Consider the following 17463-nt stretch of genomic DNA (forward strand, 5'->3'; position numbering starts at 1 on the left):
AAACCAAACCAGGATGTATTTAATGGTAACTTATCTTTGTGTGCCAGGAGGCGTACAGTAACACATACAGGAGTGACAAAGAGGGAAGGCAGGCTGGAGCGTCGGTGCTTGCGTGGAGAGGCAGAGTGCATGGGCAGGACATTCTCCAGTACTTTAGAAAGCTTTTCTGCAAAGGTTTCCTCAGGGGCAGTCCGAAGGTAGGAAGGAGAAAGAGGTGCACACAATGCTGGTGGTAGGGTAGAAGGAATACTGGGAGGGATGCAGGGCAGAGAGGGAACAGCAGAAAGATGGGGGACACAAACTGACATGCTACGACCACGTTGAGGCTAAGGAGGAAAACAAAATTAAGACATGAATGCTTTAAAAACGAAAAGTTGGACAACTGTAATGAGCTAACACAAAAAGTCACACATACATGTTAAGACTAATGCTGATTGCTATGTATGCAAAGAGATATGAGGGAGTTTAATGAAGGCCAGCACACAGGGAACAGGAAGTGTGCACCTCTGAGGACTTGCTTGCCTTGGATTATTCAACAGTGAAGAGTGTTCCATTAATGCTCCTACCAAAAGCAATTTGTATGTGCACACGAAGAGCAGGGCTGACAGATAGGAGATATTTTCTCACTGTACACTCATTTCAGGAAGCTTTGAAACAGTATTTCCAGTACCAAGCAACTCTATACATGAAAGACCCTCGGTGCTTAATTCACAGCCTTCAGATGTCCACACTAAGTTGGACTGGGGGAAGGCGTGTACGTCAGAGTCAGTGATACTTGTCTCTCCAGTCTTTCTGCTCGCATTTTCTATGAAGGAGTTTAGCTTCCTATACATATAACTGGACTGATATGGTAATAACTTGACTGAATCAAGTCCTAAATCTATCCTAAGAAATTAAGCATCATCCACAACATGAATTGTGGAGCAAAAAGTTAGAGTTTAATATTTGGAAAAAAATTGCTTCTTTAATATTAGATTTATTGCATTTTCTAGAAGATGGCTTTGTTAAATAAAGAGCCAAGATTTTGTGATTTTGACACAACCCAGAAGCCATTAGGTCAAAATCTGACCCAATTAAATACTTGTAAAAAAGAAAGAAGTGGAAAGATGGAAGTGTTAGTATAGCAACCAGCCCATAATTTCAAGATTTGTTCCTCTAGTCATTGAAATGTCTCACAATGAACTGCCCCTTTGCCTTCAAAGACAATTGAACTCAGAATGTAAAAAAATCCAGAAAAATCCAGATTGGTGGTTTTCTGGTGGCCTACCACTGATTTTAGCAAGATTTTTCAGATTAGTATCTGGACTGCTCAGAAGAATTGTTAGTGGGTTCCCTACTGTTACTCTAGCCATTCAATCTGGAAGCCAGGCATGTCAAGACTGGAATGTTTTCTCATCATAGCCACATCCTTGGATTGAAATATGGAAAAGTAAGAGAGCAAGCAAAGGACTACTTTAGACAGCTTAGAAGCTTAATTTGATTAACAATCAACAGCGCCACAAACCTTCAGGTTAAGTGCCTTTGAAAAGGATGGAGAGGCCATTTATTCATCAATGCAATTGGTAAGTTTCTTCAAAGAGAAAGGCTGACACCACTAACAACTGCAATAAAATTCCCTGCTATAGATGCCAAAACGGAAACCTGAGGATTCCCAAGACTCAACAGAAAATGGTTTTGTATTCTCCAGATATGGTACCATTATTTGCCTCTGAGTTTGCAAATGAAGGAGCCAGCAATGACAGCTGAATGGAAATATAAATACTACAGCGGTGAGAGGCAGGATTTTTTTTTAAGAGCTCCTACAAAGTCAGCATTGAAAATGTATCAAGGGGGGAAAAAAGGGGTGCCAAATAAAGGGTAACAGATGAATAGTGGAAAAGGTATTTGTGGCCTTTGCAGACTTTCCAGGGAAAGGAATATGCATGGCAACTGACAAGCAACTCAACACAAGCTATAAATAAAATGGGAACACACAAATGTGGATCTCTCCAATCTGGAGTGCTTACATGCAGCATTCTATAATGGTTCAAAATTCTTACCTGTGACACCTGTAATCAAAGCCTTACAGAATATACATGTAGCAAGTTCATATTTATAGAGCAGCTCTCATTAAGTTATTCCAATACCTCTGTCTGTCCTTTCAAGAACTCTTGGTGCTTGGAACTTCCACACTTACTGTTAAGTGTAGCAGAAGCACAGCTATCCTGAGTGAGACTAAGCATAGACTTAAATGTGAGATAATACCCTCAGCTTAGGTTTGCATCAGTCAAGACTGATACTGATCCACCCATTTCACTCTAAATGCATGCCGGGAGGGGGGTGGGGGGAGAGACACGACACACGGGACGGGACACCCCAGATTAATTCCTGTTCATCCTAAGTGAAGTGCTGCATTTGAGAAGGTCTGCATACAGCCTGAAGTGTTTCACCTCCCAGATAGATTCTGCATTTGCATACAATATGCACAGGTTTGGCAGAATTCAAGTTGTATTTTTTTTATATAAATTTTGACATAATAGCAATGTATATTTTAAGCATTTTTATTATAGATTTAAATTGTCAGTTGTGCAAAACTATAGGCTTAAGCACTTTTCAATATTAATTTTATCAATTTAAATTTCAGAGTTGTGGAAAATTATGGCAGACAGATGTGAGATTCAAAAAGTTAAGCTTTATAACTATTATAACAGAAACTGCCAATATCTCATGCCAAAACGTACAAAGTAAGTATCCCTAAATCAGGCTCAAGTTCTCAAGCAGCATTTTTCTTTGTTTGCCTATCTGTCAATTTTGATCATCTATGGAAATATTTTTTCATCATTTGCGTGTATGGTAAATCAACATTTACCAACAAAAATCTTATCCTTCCAAGCTTAAATATATACACTGCAGATTGAAAGGCAAGAGGAAAGTTTGCAACAAAAACAGACAAACAGAATGAAATAATCCATAGTGTTCTGTGTGCCTTTTGAGGTTTGTGCTTACCACTGTGGGTAGCTGATATCCTCCATGTTGTTGAGACTGCGCTTGGCCAACTGAAGCTGTGTACCCCTGGATTGTAGCTGTTGAAATAGTCTGTTCATGCTGGGAACCATAGGACACAGTTTGCTGGCTACTCACACATGATTCAGTATGAACAGATGATCCCTGCCCGCTGTCAACAGCCCCATCAGCTGCAGATAAAGACCACAAGACTTTAGTTTCAAAAACAGTACTGTGGACTCACAAGTTTTAGTCTTGCTTGAATATTAAAAGTCCAGACTTTCAAAAATGGGTGCCTAAAGTTAGGCTCTGAAATATATGTTGCTTGATTTTCCGAAGTGCTAAGCTCCCAGCAGTTCCTAAGTGAAGTCAGAGCTTACAAGTACTTTGCACTGTCAAAGTCAGGCCATTTATTCAGGTGTTTAAGTATGAATTTGGAAGTCTAACTTTAGGCACCCTTCTGAAAATCTTGGCCCTAAAAACTTTAGTAACTGCATGCAAATAATGTCAGTCACACAACCTGCCCTGATTACAGGATGTCTTCCCACCTCCTCCAGGCTCCGCAACATGTCCTATATTGAACTAAGGTCTTCAGGGCAGGGTTTACTTTCGTTGTGTCATCTACAGTACACTGGCAGTTTTAAAATATTTTATTAATTATTAAGAGGAAAACTGATCCAAAACAAAGATTCTCTTCCTCCACTATAGCAAGCCTATATATGGATATAACCCTGAGTATTCTGTCTCAGAGCTCCATCTCCAACTCTAAACTAAATTGATCCGTAGTATCAGGAGACGAGCGTGGAAAGCCACTGACAATCATTTCAACAGCTCCTTTACCTAGACAGAGTTATCAAAAAGTTATTCCCAACTAAATGTGGAAGTAAGAAATTTGCTTCAATTCTGCCTTGCTCTGGACCTCACTGGCTCTTTTGAAAATGTTATCAGGTCCTCTCTGGTAACTAGGGGTTCTTTAGTATTATTATTATTTTCAAAGAGGATGAACAGCTTCATTGCCTTGCACACATAGGTGTATCTTTCAAGTCTGAGTATATCCAAAATAAAATCTTAATATCCAGGTGCCTATATAGGGCAAATGGTAACTTATGTTTCTCTCATTTTAGTAGTGCATATATGGATGGGAGATCAACTAGCTTCTCACTATTTTCTCTTCCTCTTACAGTCATATACTACTAGAGAGTTCCAGATATGAGAGCAAGAAATGAAGCAACAACTCATTACTTTGGATACCCCACTGTGGGCAGAATTATCAGCATCATGTAACCTGATTTTTCACTTGAAAGGGAAATCAGTAAGACTCCCCAGAAGGAAGGAAAGTAAAATTAAAGGAAGTGGGAGTACATCCTGAATGGCCTGAGGCAATATACTTACACAGAACAGATATGCCGGGCTGTTGATATTGCAGCTGTTGGTGCTGATCAGCCTCTGGCTCTTCAGGCTCTACTTGTGTGGACACTGATGCTGAAGTAGTGGGGATGGCAGTGATGCCAGTGGCAGATGGAGGGTGCTTTGCCCCTGCCTGGGTAGCATTTGTTTGTAGCTGCTGCTCCAACTGCTGCTTCTGACTGATTTCTTCCTGCTTTCTTTTTTCCTGCTCTTCTCGCACCAACTGACGCTGCTCTCGCTTTCGCTTGATCAGAGACACTCTGTCCTTGATTGCTTTGGCCATTGTCTTGTGATCCCCTTCACAGACATACCCTGACTCCACCTAAAGCAAGACACATGGATGTTCACAGAAGTCATATTACCAAGCAATGGTAATATCACATCTTGCCACAGCAATACAAGTACAGCTCTGCTGTATAATCTTCAACTTCCCAGTCTCCTCTGAAGGTTAGCTCCAAACACAACCAATCCCTCACCCCCTTACATCAGCCAGGGCAATAAAAGGATGGCAGGTTACACCCTAACCTCAGAAGAAAGTGTGTCAGTTGATCTAAAAACACTTACAAATGCCCCAAAAGGGCACAAGAGCCCTTACCATTTCTTGTGCTACATCCTCTGGGACATCTCTCTCCAAGTCAAAGGAAAACTCTATTGCCTCATTGTCCTTGTATTTGCCCTTAAGCTTTTTGATATCCTCAATTCGTAACCAGAGCTTGATGGCAATCTTCTCTCCATCATCTTCCTCTGCTAGTTCTACCCGCACACCAGTCTCTTCTTGGAAGAAAGCATGGTTCAAAAGGTCCTTGATAGCATATCTACACATACCAGGGTAGAGAAGTGGAAAAGGAGAGAAGATACACAATAATTAGGTTTTGACAAAATCAGTAAGGAACATCATCTTCCTTGAATGGCGATCCCAAAAAGCTTACTCTCAGCTTTTCATACTACTCCCATTAACTCCTCTGTTTGTTTTGTGGGATGGGGGATTAAATCACTGTTTCAATTTTGCTTTTCCGGTGCCAATTTTTGAAACTTTTTAAGATGCAATCAAAGATTAACCCCAAGATGATGCAAAAGCTTAAGCAGTCAGTGGCTTAAAATTCACTTGCATCTCAACTACAAATACCTAATCCTAGCAGCACAACATCATGTTACTTACTTAAAATAATGGACAGCATGTCATAAAAACTCTTGAAACTGTATGGCTTTTTGAAGGTTAAAGTACCATAATGCATCTGTTACTCCACATATTGGGCACAGTGGACACTACCATTTAAATAAACTAGTCCGTATTCTATTCAAGATGGTCTCCAAACCCTCGACCAGTCATCTCCGCACTGGTTACCCAACTGTCTCATTCCATTTGAGATCTGTATTTATTTCTGACAGCCCTGGCAACGAATCAGTGACCAACGATCTCCATCATCCCTCTCAGCACAAGTAGTAACATTACCAATGCTGGAGAGAGCTTCACCTATCTTCCTTCCCACAACTGGCAGATGTCAGTGACACCAGGCCTCAGCGACTAAGTGGAAGGGAGATGGGTATTTGATGAAAGGAATAATGCTCCACTTCACACTTCCTTTTACCTAGGTTTAATTATGGTCTTATGCCCTAAATTCAGGCCTTCAACTTTAGTGCTATTTGGGAAGCACTGGTGCAGATTATATTCCAAACAATACATCCCTGCTGAGTACAAATGGTGATGTCAAACTGTACAGGCACAGTGAGATAGAGCATCAATGTTCTCTACTACAAAGAGTGACTGGGTTTGAACACAGTTGTGAATAATCAAATCAGCTAACTCAATGTGATCAGTATAAAATAGTCCAAATCACACTCAGCATCATGTCAGTCATGACCGCTCTCAAGACTTCAACATTTTATCAGAAGTATATGTACAACACTATCTGGAAAGTTTCCAATACATAGTATCTGAAGCCTTATAGGACTATTCCAGTGCCTTATTCTGTGCTGAAATACAACTGTCTGGGACCCATAGAAAGAGAGCTTACCTTTCATCTTTGTTTTGTCGGATGCATCCCTCAATGATCTCCTTCACTTCAGGAATTGCTACTTTATCAAAGCTAGCTGGCTTGACTCCCTGAAACATACAGAAGTACCAGTGGGGATACAGCAACAAGGAAGCCCACTAATTCATTTGTAATGAAGTTTAAGAATTGCAGAAACCACTTTCATATTAACACAGACCCATATTCTGTATATACAGGGCCAAGTTCATATCCCCGGTGTGAACTACAAAGATCAATCTGGCACAGGATATCTTGTTCCTCAATCATTTATTACTGATCTTTCAAAAACAGATTCGTCCTTTTTCTCTACCAGACATCCCCTATGTAGTTTGAGGGCTTTAGCAGTTATGTGCTACTCAGCCATTTTAAACTTTAGAAGAATTTGTTGGCTAGAGGGTCACATGTCATCTCAGCAGGGATCGTCTTCTGTGCAGCTCCAGTGCACTAACCCACATGATTACCTGAATACACTCAGCAAAGAGTTGTTGCTTCCTCGAATTGTTCCAAATTATGGTCATGCAGAAAGATTTAGGCCTAGATTCATCATATAGGAAAGAATTCAGCTATATTGACAATCTGTCTGGATGGCTATGTAAATTGTTCAGTGTCCTAGACTGAGATTGATTGGGGGGGGGGACTTCCCTTTTCCTCAGCCTCTCAGTCAAAAATAAATCTGAAAAGGCAGCAGGACAGTCTGACAGAACAAACAGATGTTAAGATTACACAGGCAGCTCTAACAGGCAACACTTCACAGAGTTTTAGCAACACAAGGGCATACTCCTGAGAAAGAGTAAGCAAAATCACTTCTTACAGCACCTTTTCCATAAGGATCCCCTGGAAGCCAGTGCAGATATATATGGGGCTAAATTCCCTTATTTACATGTGACCAACACCCCCACTGATTTTGGTGGGAGCTGTGCACACATTAAGGAAAGCAGAATTGGGCCCACAGAACTTCACTTTATTCAGTCTTCATCTCAACTTAATATTAAAGATGGCAACACATTGAAAGAGGAAGCAGCTAATTCTGTTTATTCATAGTTTTGGTTATCTAAGGTCTCAGTTTGCAGCCAAGTAAACTATAAACTTAAATTCAGCTAACAGATCTGTTACTTATGGTGTCGATCACTGCACTATCTGTATACCCAAAGTATCAGCCTGCACCTCTGGCGGATCACAATGAAACCAAGCACAGAGCCAGCCCTGAAGTAGCAGTCAAGGAACAGGGCTATATGAGGTACTTCAAACCTTCATGGTTTGGTGTCCTGAGCACCTAGAGACATTCTCCCTGTATGATATATCAGCTAGGGCAAAGGTTCTCAACCTCATGGTTACAACATACCACTCTGCCCTGCGTAATGGGAGGGAGGTCATAGGGAAAAGGTTGAGAGCCACTGAACTAAAATTCAGGCTAACAGTCCCTCATTTAAATGGAAGGGGGCTAACATCATGATATTTTCAGTAGATTTCCTACACTAAATTCCTTCCTCTGTTGGTTTGAGGACCTTCCAGGCACGCTGCACTGCCTATTTTCTCTCCCAGGCGAGGGACAAGTGGGTTCCAACAGGGATAAATGAGTGAGAGGGAAGCACTGGAGTCCAGATTTCTAATGCCTTCTATTGTTATTAGTTGTAGTTTTAGTATGCATTGTTCATGCATCCAGCAAAATGGAGAGGTGTGTTTAATAACCAAAAATTAAGTATGCTGGATGTATTTCACACAAAAAATCCAAACATCTGGTTGATTCTATTCTGGAGGGCCTGTTTCCTTACTCTAAACTTTGCTCTAGCTTACAGATCCCTGCAACTAAGATTCATAGAGTTGAAGAGTATAGTGTGATAAAAGTAAGCCGTGGAGCAGGGCCTCTCAGTGAACATTAAGAATGCTTTTTTAAAAGTTTTTTTGAAAATGAGAACTTTATTAGAGGCCAATGGCCCAGCTGATAAGATAGAAGTAAACTTGATACAGCAACGCGGGCACGTATAATCTCCCAGTTTTCCAGCAAGACGTTAGCAAGATTGTACTGCCTTGCAATAGATCTTAAAATTATCTTAATCTTTAACTTTCTCCCCAAATTCCTGGTTCTTTTTTCATCTCTAATCATCTTACTGCTTAAAGTACCAACAATTAGCAAAGCTAAATTATTTAAATATAGTCACTTTCCAAGCTTAAATTGAGGCCAGGTATTCAAACTTCTAAGGTGGTTACTTTGGCTACATGATCCATTGTGTAATTTATATCTCAGTTTCCCAGCCAGAGATCAGGTATTTCGATCACAGGGAGCTCCTAAGGTTATGCCTACACTGCAACTGGTAGTGCGCCTCCCAGCCCAGATAGATGGACACACAACAATGGCAGTCAGACATTGTGGCACAGATTAATCATTCGAGTACAGACTCGGGGGAGGGGGGTAGTGAGTGTCAGGCAGATTTATACTCTGCAGCTATCCTGTTCCACCACCCATGCCACAACAGTCACTGCTATTTTTAGCACACTAGCTCCAACAGAGCTAGTGTGCCTCTCTCTACCCGAGCTGAGAGGCTCACTCCCAGCTGCATCATAAATTACTAGAGTCCTGAAAGTAGCAACAGCCTGCATATACCCCAATTAACATCACCGACAACAGCAACAGAGGTAAGATGTCAGTTAAGGATCTTTAGGAAAATCTCATTTCAGAAAAGCAAAGAAATGAAATATAAAATAGCTGGCACAGCTGAACATAAGCTTAAGGAAATAAATGAGAGTTTCCTGTTTATGGTACTTTATTCTATGCTCCATCCTTGTAACTGCATCAATCTTGTAAGTGATGAGGAAGTTAATAAGGGGGTCCCAGAACTACAAACGTTACCAGGTTAACAACTGAAAAATACTCCTGGATATTTAACATTAAGAGATTTCTTTACTATTACCCACTGCCTTAAGCTGTAATCAGTCAGGAAGCTCCTTCTCAATCAAAGGCCTGGCTGCACACAACATAATTTCTAAACATACTGTAACGAGGGAGAAATGAGGAAAGAGGTCCTGTGCTTCAAGTGACCTTGGTGTGTCCTGTGTGCAACTATACACTCTTTCAACAGGCCCTGGAAAGCTGAAGACACTCAAGGACATACTTTATCAGTTTCTTGGCTCAAGCAGTTCATATTAACTAGTTGAGGGTATGCATGGTATCATGTATTTAGAAGCACAGTTCCCACCTCTTTGCCTTCTCCAAGCCCATTAGGAAGAATCAGCAGTGAGGACAAGCCAATGCATTTTTTTAGAAACTATGGGTTCCCACTCCTGAGTGGCAATGTTCAGTTACAACAGCACTGAATACCTGCCACAACTTTTGTGGTTTACCGGTGTTTGTTACAAAGAATAATGGGCTCTTACAAATGGCAGATTTAAGGAACTGACATATACTTGTTACAGATACCTGTTCTAGACCTGTTTAATACAAAAAATTAGTCTTTTGGGTGTACACTCAGAGCATTTAAATACTTCTGTGCATTGTTAACGTGCCTATAAACATGATACCCAGGCACTAATAGTCAGATCTTTAGCTATTAACACATAATAGACCAAGCTGTAATATAGAAGCTATCGAGATTAGCTCAGAAATCAACACAAGAGCCAGCTGATGTATAATTAGAAGGGCTTTGATGAGGCAGATAGAGTGGATATTTTAACTGGTCAAAAATGAAGTTCGCTACTCTTGTTTTACAATCTGCATCCACATTTACAACAAAAGCAAGATCACTAGTTGAATATTTTATACATCTTTCAGAGTAAATTTGTGAATTTATCAAATCAAATAGAAAGGGTGCTTTAAAATCCAGCAGCTTTCTCTAATGTCCTTGAACAAATCAAAACAAGCTAACATAGGTAACTGAACAAACTCCAGAACATTCTTTCAAAATAGTTTTGAAAACCAAGAAGAGAAACAACTTTGTTGTACTCTGCATGATTAGTATCACTTTGTTCAGATTCAGATTACATCTAGAAAATTGTAGCAATAAATACTTAATTATCTTTCCTTACCAATTCAGAAGTCACTTTTATGTGCTCTTATGGAGCAAATAGTCAATGCTAAATGATTCTAACACCAAATTAAGCTAAAAGTAGTGCAAACAGGATAGATAAAAATTACATATCATGAATTAGGATGGTTTTGTTTGGATTTTGAATAATATTTAACTTACTTAGCACTATTTTGTTACTTGCAACTGAAGCACCAAACAAAAAGTTACCTGTGCAAGACCATAAGCTATGTAAAGAAATGTTTTCAATAAAATATTCCTGAAGATCAATTTTAAAAGTTCATAGGAGCTGCAAACTTCACTCACCCTCAGTTTCTGTACAGCAACAATCTGTATGATAGTATAAGAGTTTTGTTATAATTATTCAGAAGAGAACAAATCACCTCTATGCCAGGCACAAACAAAGTAAGGTGAGAAATAGCCTGAGTTTTCATTATTCCATTGTATTTGCTGTTCCCAAAACTCTTACCCCCCACATAAGACATTTCAGTTTTTCCTAAATACAAAATCAGGTTTCCCACTAACTGGAACCAAAGCACAGTTTATGTTAAGTCAGACCAGTCCAGCAGACTTGTTCCTGAAGAGCTCCTGCTGCAATTGCAACATTCTTTACTTGAGCTACATGTGCCTGTCCAGTACAGTAGAAATTCCTACCCACCTCTTTAGCACTGTCCTTGTGAGAGCAGCAGCAACAGTGGGAATTAATGATGACAAACACCGGACAAATCTCTCTCTTTGTAAAATCCATCAGGAGAGAGAGACAGACAGACAGACACTAAAAATGGGATGAAGGTAAAAAAGTATTCCAATACGAGAGTCTGTTAGGTATAGACTTAGCGCACAGCAGAAGGAAAGCAGACATCAAAATTAAAGGGGAGCATGGTTTCTTGTTTCACGCCACTTGTGCTTCCCTTAGTCCTGTACATGAGTTTGCAGAAATCAGAGCTCTGTTCTGATGGCTGCTTGCTCCATTCCAGACCCCAGAACAGAAACGCTAAATGCTCAACAGCAGGTAAGCTTACTCAAGTGCTCCTCCTCCTCCACCCCTCCCCTAATAGCAAAGGCATTACAGGGGCAAGCAAAGTGGGGATCTTTGCTTGCTTTATGCCCCACCTCCAGCCTAGATGGTCTGCTCATTCTCTGCACATGTTTGCTGCAATAGTTAACATTGCACATAAACTAGAACCACGTTTGGCTTAACTCCCACCCTAGTAAATTAGATACTACTGAACTGAAAGGAATGGGTCAATGTCCAGTACAACAACCTGACCAAAGTTTGTTGGCACTATTTAATATATTAAGAAAGCAACAGACACTGATCTGTGATACAGGACATATTTCTGCCTACCAAGTCAATCCAATACCTACTTCAACAGGAGCGCCCTTTTTCTCAACAGTTAAAGAATATTTCCTTGATAATTAAAGCACCTTACACATTCTGCATCCTTCCTGGCCAGCACTAACAGTCTACCACAGGAACAGGTAACATATTACGGCTGCAATCATTCTTAAGGTGACTCCCATACTTAACACATTTTATTCCCTTGCCTATACATCTTAAATTCCATCCCCCAGCCTCACATATCCTGTACTAGATTACCTAACTAAGTACTTTATCATTCATCTATTCAACTCTAGTAATTTAAGAACTTGGGAGAGCTCATAAGCTATTACCAGCAGGAGAAGTAATAGGGGTGGGGGGAGAGAAAACCTTTTGAAGTGATAAACACCCTTTTTTTTTTTTATGGTCTGTGTGTACAAAAACATCCTCACTGCATTTTCCACTTTTATGCATCTGATGAAGTGAGCTGTAGCTCACGAAAGCTTATGCTCAAATAAATTGGTTAGTCTCTAAGGTGCCACAAGTACTCCTTTTCTTTTTGCGAATACAGACTAACACGGCTGCTACTCTGAAACCTGTCACATGACAGATGTTAGACAAAAAAAAGTACTGAGACCATACCAAGATGAACAAGGCTTGTACCAATTCCCTAGTAGTTACTACAACAAGCGCTGTGAATCTCTTTTGTTCACAGCTGCAGAGCCACTATTTTAAGGTGAAATTAAAAGCAACCTTCCATCTCCACCTACTCTTCCCTCCCCCACCAAATTAAGGCCTGATGTGAGCAAATCGATGAGGACATATTGCACATCATTTAAAAGGTTATCTTAAATCTCTGAAGACCACCTCACCCCAAAAATCTTCTTGGTACATCCTGGTTCACTGACTATATAAATGCATTCTATTCTGTATAGGATTTTATACTGTGCTTATCACCATAATATCGGAGCACATTCCGATAGCACATTAAGCACATCCAAATTCTATGTTACAATGAGACATTTGATAGCACATTCTAGGACACCTTCCTTGAAGATCTATTTACTGGCAATCACTGAAGAGAAAATTGTAAAAAGGTCATCTGAAATACACTGCTGTGCTGACTGCTCCTCATAGCCTTGTTAGTCAGACATTCTGCGCACAAATATCAGCTCCCATTTTTGCTTAATGCTTTTGCTGTTATGATACATACTACAGCGTGGAGTTTAGTAACCCATTGGCAAGTATGACATGCTAAGGTAGTTACTCCTGCAGTGCTGCTCAGTGAACACAAATGCCTGTTTTTGCAGTCAAAACAGTCTGAAATTGATTTCACAGGAATAGAATTTCTTTTATTACTTGTTCCATTTCATTCTGCTCCATGGAATTCTGTCTGCATTTTTCTGGCATGCTATGCAAGTTGCACTGTGCACTTTAGTATTCCAACTTCTCAACCCCCTACCGCAACATTCTGTGTTTGCTTTATTCCTTTGAAAAAAGTAGTTTAAGCACACAACCTAAAAAGGAATTTTACAGTAACTGCTTTAATCTCTTCTCCTCAAACATAATGTTCAGATTTATGCAGTCCAGAGGCTAATAGAATCAGTGACAAAGTCAAATTACACAAACAAAGTAATTAAAATCTCCATTATTTTTTTGCTAGGCTGTTAAACTGCTGGTTTGAGCCAGATATGGGCTGCTACAAACCATTAGTTTAAGGAATTCAAACACAGCCAATGATTCCAATGGAAAACAAGTCTCCAATTCATCCCCCAAAGCACCCTAGGCAAAACTATGCAAGGCAATTAAATTAGTTTACCCCATGATACTCTAAAATACCAACACCTGCTATTAGTTACTTCTCCAACCCAGGAAGCCTAATAAACTTAACCATTTCTTCCTTTCCCCACCCCCTCCAGTTTACCCTAAGCAAATAGAATTTATGAAACTCAGAAGGCTCTTTCCAGAAGCTGCTCTTCCAGCTCTGCTTTTTCCTTGTGCACAACTGAAGAGTACTGAAAACTACTATCTACATGTGGAAATTCACCTCCCAGATCAATTTTAATCTTGATCCTTGAGCTGGTCCAATCACATCCCACATTCCCCTTTACTGACTTGAAAAAGGGACATTTTAGCTATTTATTCAGTCAAAGACAAGTGACCTGAACAAGCTGCAGTTTAGATCTGTACTAAAATAATTACAGTATTTTTGATTTAGTGACTAAATTAAAGACAGTTTAAGAAAGTTAGCGTCATTGACTCCATTATTTCAACAAGAATTCAAAATGAGTATCTAAAACAGTAAAGCCACCACTATGAGATACTGCATAAAATGAGGGTTCTACTTTCTACTACAATATAAAATTTTCCAAAATTTACCTCAAACCCTGGATTAAAAAAAATTAGAATTCCTTCTTACCAAGACCAAGCCAAAGCACATCCTAATGCAGATTTTCAAATTAATTTGACTGTTCACAGAAGTGAAGAAGTGCACTTCCTCGGCCAACAATTTGATATTCTTTCATAAATTCACAATTTACCAAAAAAAAAAAAGGATAAGTGTCCGTCTCCTCACTGTTTCTGAAAGCTTTCCCCACGTAGCCTTGTCAACGTACTTGAGCCCTGCATCACCCCAACTGCTCTTTAAGTATGAAACCCCCCGACATCTCTGCCAATGCAACTTAATCCTGACCTACAGCGCCCTTTGCTATTCCATGTCTACACTTCGCAGCATGGATGGTCAGCCATGCCAAGTTGTATTTTTTGGCAATAGGCATAAATGGAGTAGGATGATAAAACTTGTTTGAAACCAAGGGTAGAACAATGCATTAACAATGCATCCTTGCAGGTCCACATTAAATAGCCAGCTTAACTTCATATCTTGAATAATTGTTAGTGATCCAGATTTACCGGATTTTATTTTTTTACAAATTTATAAATACAGCTATCTATTGTACACATAGTGTACTCTGGGCACTTATCCCAAAACTAAAAATCACAGCATTGAACTCAAACCTATAACACAAGGACATCTGGAGCCCAAACATATGCTTTCTTCAATCTACTTCACAGAAGTTTGAAGTTTCTTCACAAATTTTTTTTTGTCTACCCAATGTAGAACAAGTTGCAGTACTGCAGCATGGAGGTGATGAATGCATGTTATCATCAAGCCTCCCATAAGACAAACAGATGGAGTCTTCTCACTAGCAGGCAATGAAGATGGTGTGCTTTAGTGATTGCTGTTATTTGACTCTCCAGAGTCAGTAATGAGCCCTGTATGTCCTACGCTGAATACTCTTCTACATGTTACAGGGCAAGTGACCTTCATTGCGAAAAAGGTAGTAGAGTTTATAAGCACATCAAAACAGTTACTTATTAACATGACTTCAGTCTTTCTGGGATTTAATTCAGCACCGACACTTCAATTCCCCCACTACCCACACAGTGAAGCATGAGAGATAGGAGTCTATGCCAGATAAAAAAAACATCAGCAGAACTGAATCTCAACAACATATCTGTACCCTTATATTATACCTCTGTAAAAGTGGGGCTATATAGATGAGAATACACCTTGCGATAGGAATGAGCCCTGAAAGAGACTCCATATGCCAGTGCTTTGGGGGAGAAGAGCAACAGCAACAAATCGTACTTGAATTTTACAGTTATTACTTTAAAAAAAGTGACCACAGGATGTCAGACTTAGTTACTTACCTCTTAACACTTGCTATAGGCTTTCACAAAGATTACAATAAAAATACAACGAGGCGTACTTGTGGCACCTTAGAGACTAACAAATTTATTTGGGCATAAGCTTTCATGGGCTAAAACCCACTTCAGAGGTTTTAGCCCACAAAGCTTATACAGACTAACATGGCTACCACTCAAACCTGTCACAATACAAATACATTTCAAATGCTGCAGACTATGACAGAGATAGTTTCAGCAAGCAGAACAGCATACATATTGAAGACTAGCTTACCTCCTCCCCCAAAAAACATGTAAAATCAACCTTCCTCCATCAGACACCACAGCACGTCTTATCACTGACTCTTCAGAAGACCTCGTCCATGCCACTGGAAAGCCCCAAACCCTCCTTCCCTAAGGCAAAGGCCACAAGAATCAACCATCTGGATTAACTTTTCTTCTCTGGACGCTTCTACAAAGTGATATGTTAGTCCATGTACATCCTCTCCCCCCTTCCCTTTCCCCCTTTTATTTGCTGCTTTCTTGACCTTCAAAGGGTCAACCAATATTTAACAAACAGGATCAATACCATAATAAGTAATAAATAGCCATCACACAAGATTATGATGATGAGACTATGTACATTCATCTATAGCGATTTTCCTTTTACAAAAGTTTAAAAAAATATTGTGGGAGATAAAAACCTCAATAATTTGTGCAAAAACTGTTAAAGAAAATATAATTATAATGTTGGTTATTACAAACTTGCATTTGCCTTGATTGAATTTTAAGAAATCTCTAGGATTTCAGTTTTCCGTCAACATAACAGACTTCCACGGTATCAATAACACATCCCCACAATCCATAAAACCTGGTTACACAGATTCTGAAATACAGTTTTTATAACTTCTATTTTACTTTATTTTCTGTGTTATTTTATTTCATGGTACGTTTTGCGAGAAGATTTTAATTGCAAGATATGAATGTACTGCAAATAGCAGATCTTAAGTCCCAGGACCATTTTGGTCAGAAAGGTTAGCAGACAAGCGAGATTGTGGGTATGTCTACACTATAATCCCAGGTGCAGCTGCAGTTCAGACATACCTACCTGTGCTCACATGACTAAAAACAGTGATGTAAATGTTGTAGCATGGGCTTCAGCAACCCAAGCAGGTCCCCAGGGTCCGCAGCATGCTTGTAGAACCATCACATCTATACTGCTATTTTAGCCATACTAACACAGGTAAAGCTAGTGCAAGTATGTTTACCTAAGCTGCAATCACTCCTTGAATTGCAGTTAGCTATAACCTGTCTGATCAACGACCAAACCCCTCTGGTACAAGATAAAACTCATCTCTATACCAGATTTGTATCTCAAATAACATATCTTGTAGGAAAGTTTAGGGATGGACTGAGTTATCAACAGCCATAGGCCTTTTCACAAACCCCTTCCTTTTACAAAAGAATTCTGGAAGTTTTTATCCTTGAAACTAAGTAAAATAGTTGGTAGTTGGAAAAGTTTTGTAGAAGACCTTAGTAACCTCTCAATTTATGTTTCCCCTTCAAGGTGAAAAGCTTGCAATTCCTTGAATACTTAAGAGGGCATCAAGATGTATATTTTCAAAATGTTATTTCTAAACACAGACATTTAATGTAGCAGCTTTCTGTGCAAATGGTAAGATTTTTATATACCAACACAGAATCCGGTGACCTTGCTACAATTGTTTATTAATAACAGAAGCCATCTAAGTACAGAATATTTATATTAATTGGAAAATGAATTCATTATTTGGCAATGCTTAAGCAACTTCCTTACCAAATTTAGAAGACAAGAATCACCCCTCCCAAGCCTGTTCAGAGAATGCCTACTGACATGACTATTTAAAATTAATGATTAAACTTAATTCTTAAAGAGAAAGACTATTTTGGGAGCTAAAACCTTATATAGAATATAAGCGTGTTTGGATCCATTTGAAGCAGAATTTCAACTTCTTTTAAACCCTGATGAAACTCAAAG

General features: G+C 39.4%; 1 protein-coding gene across 13 annotated transcripts in view; it reads right to left on the minus strand.

Moving 5' to 3' along the window:
• Positions 1-17463, minus strand: part of WNK1 (WNK lysine deficient protein kinase 1) — a 170987-nt gene that overhangs the window by 69370 nt on the left and 84154 nt on the right. For 11 of the 13 annotated variants that reach the window (XM_073320462.2, XM_073320396.2, XM_073320403.2 and 8 more), the window contains exons 5-8: positions 6405-6493; positions 4985-5204; positions 4375-4711; positions 2986-3173 (exon numbers count right to left, since the gene is read on the minus strand). In XM_073320462.2, coding sequence (XP_073176563.1) covers positions 2986-3173; positions 4375-4711; positions 4985-5204; positions 6405-6493 — 834 coding nt within the window. Of the gene's footprint in view, positions 1-2985; positions 3174-4374; positions 4712-4984; positions 5205-6404; positions 6494-11099; positions 12103-17463 lie in introns of those variants that run through there. The other 2 variants (XM_073320453.2, XM_073320466.2) reach the window with 2 other exon arrangements.

This window comes from Lepidochelys kempii, chromosome 1 (assembly GCF_965140285.1).
Source record: "Lepidochelys kempii isolate rLepKem1 chromosome 1, rLepKem1.hap1, whole genome shotgun sequence".
In the NCBI taxonomy this organism is placed as follows: Eukaryota; Metazoa; Chordata; order Testudines; family Cheloniidae; genus Lepidochelys; species Lepidochelys kempii.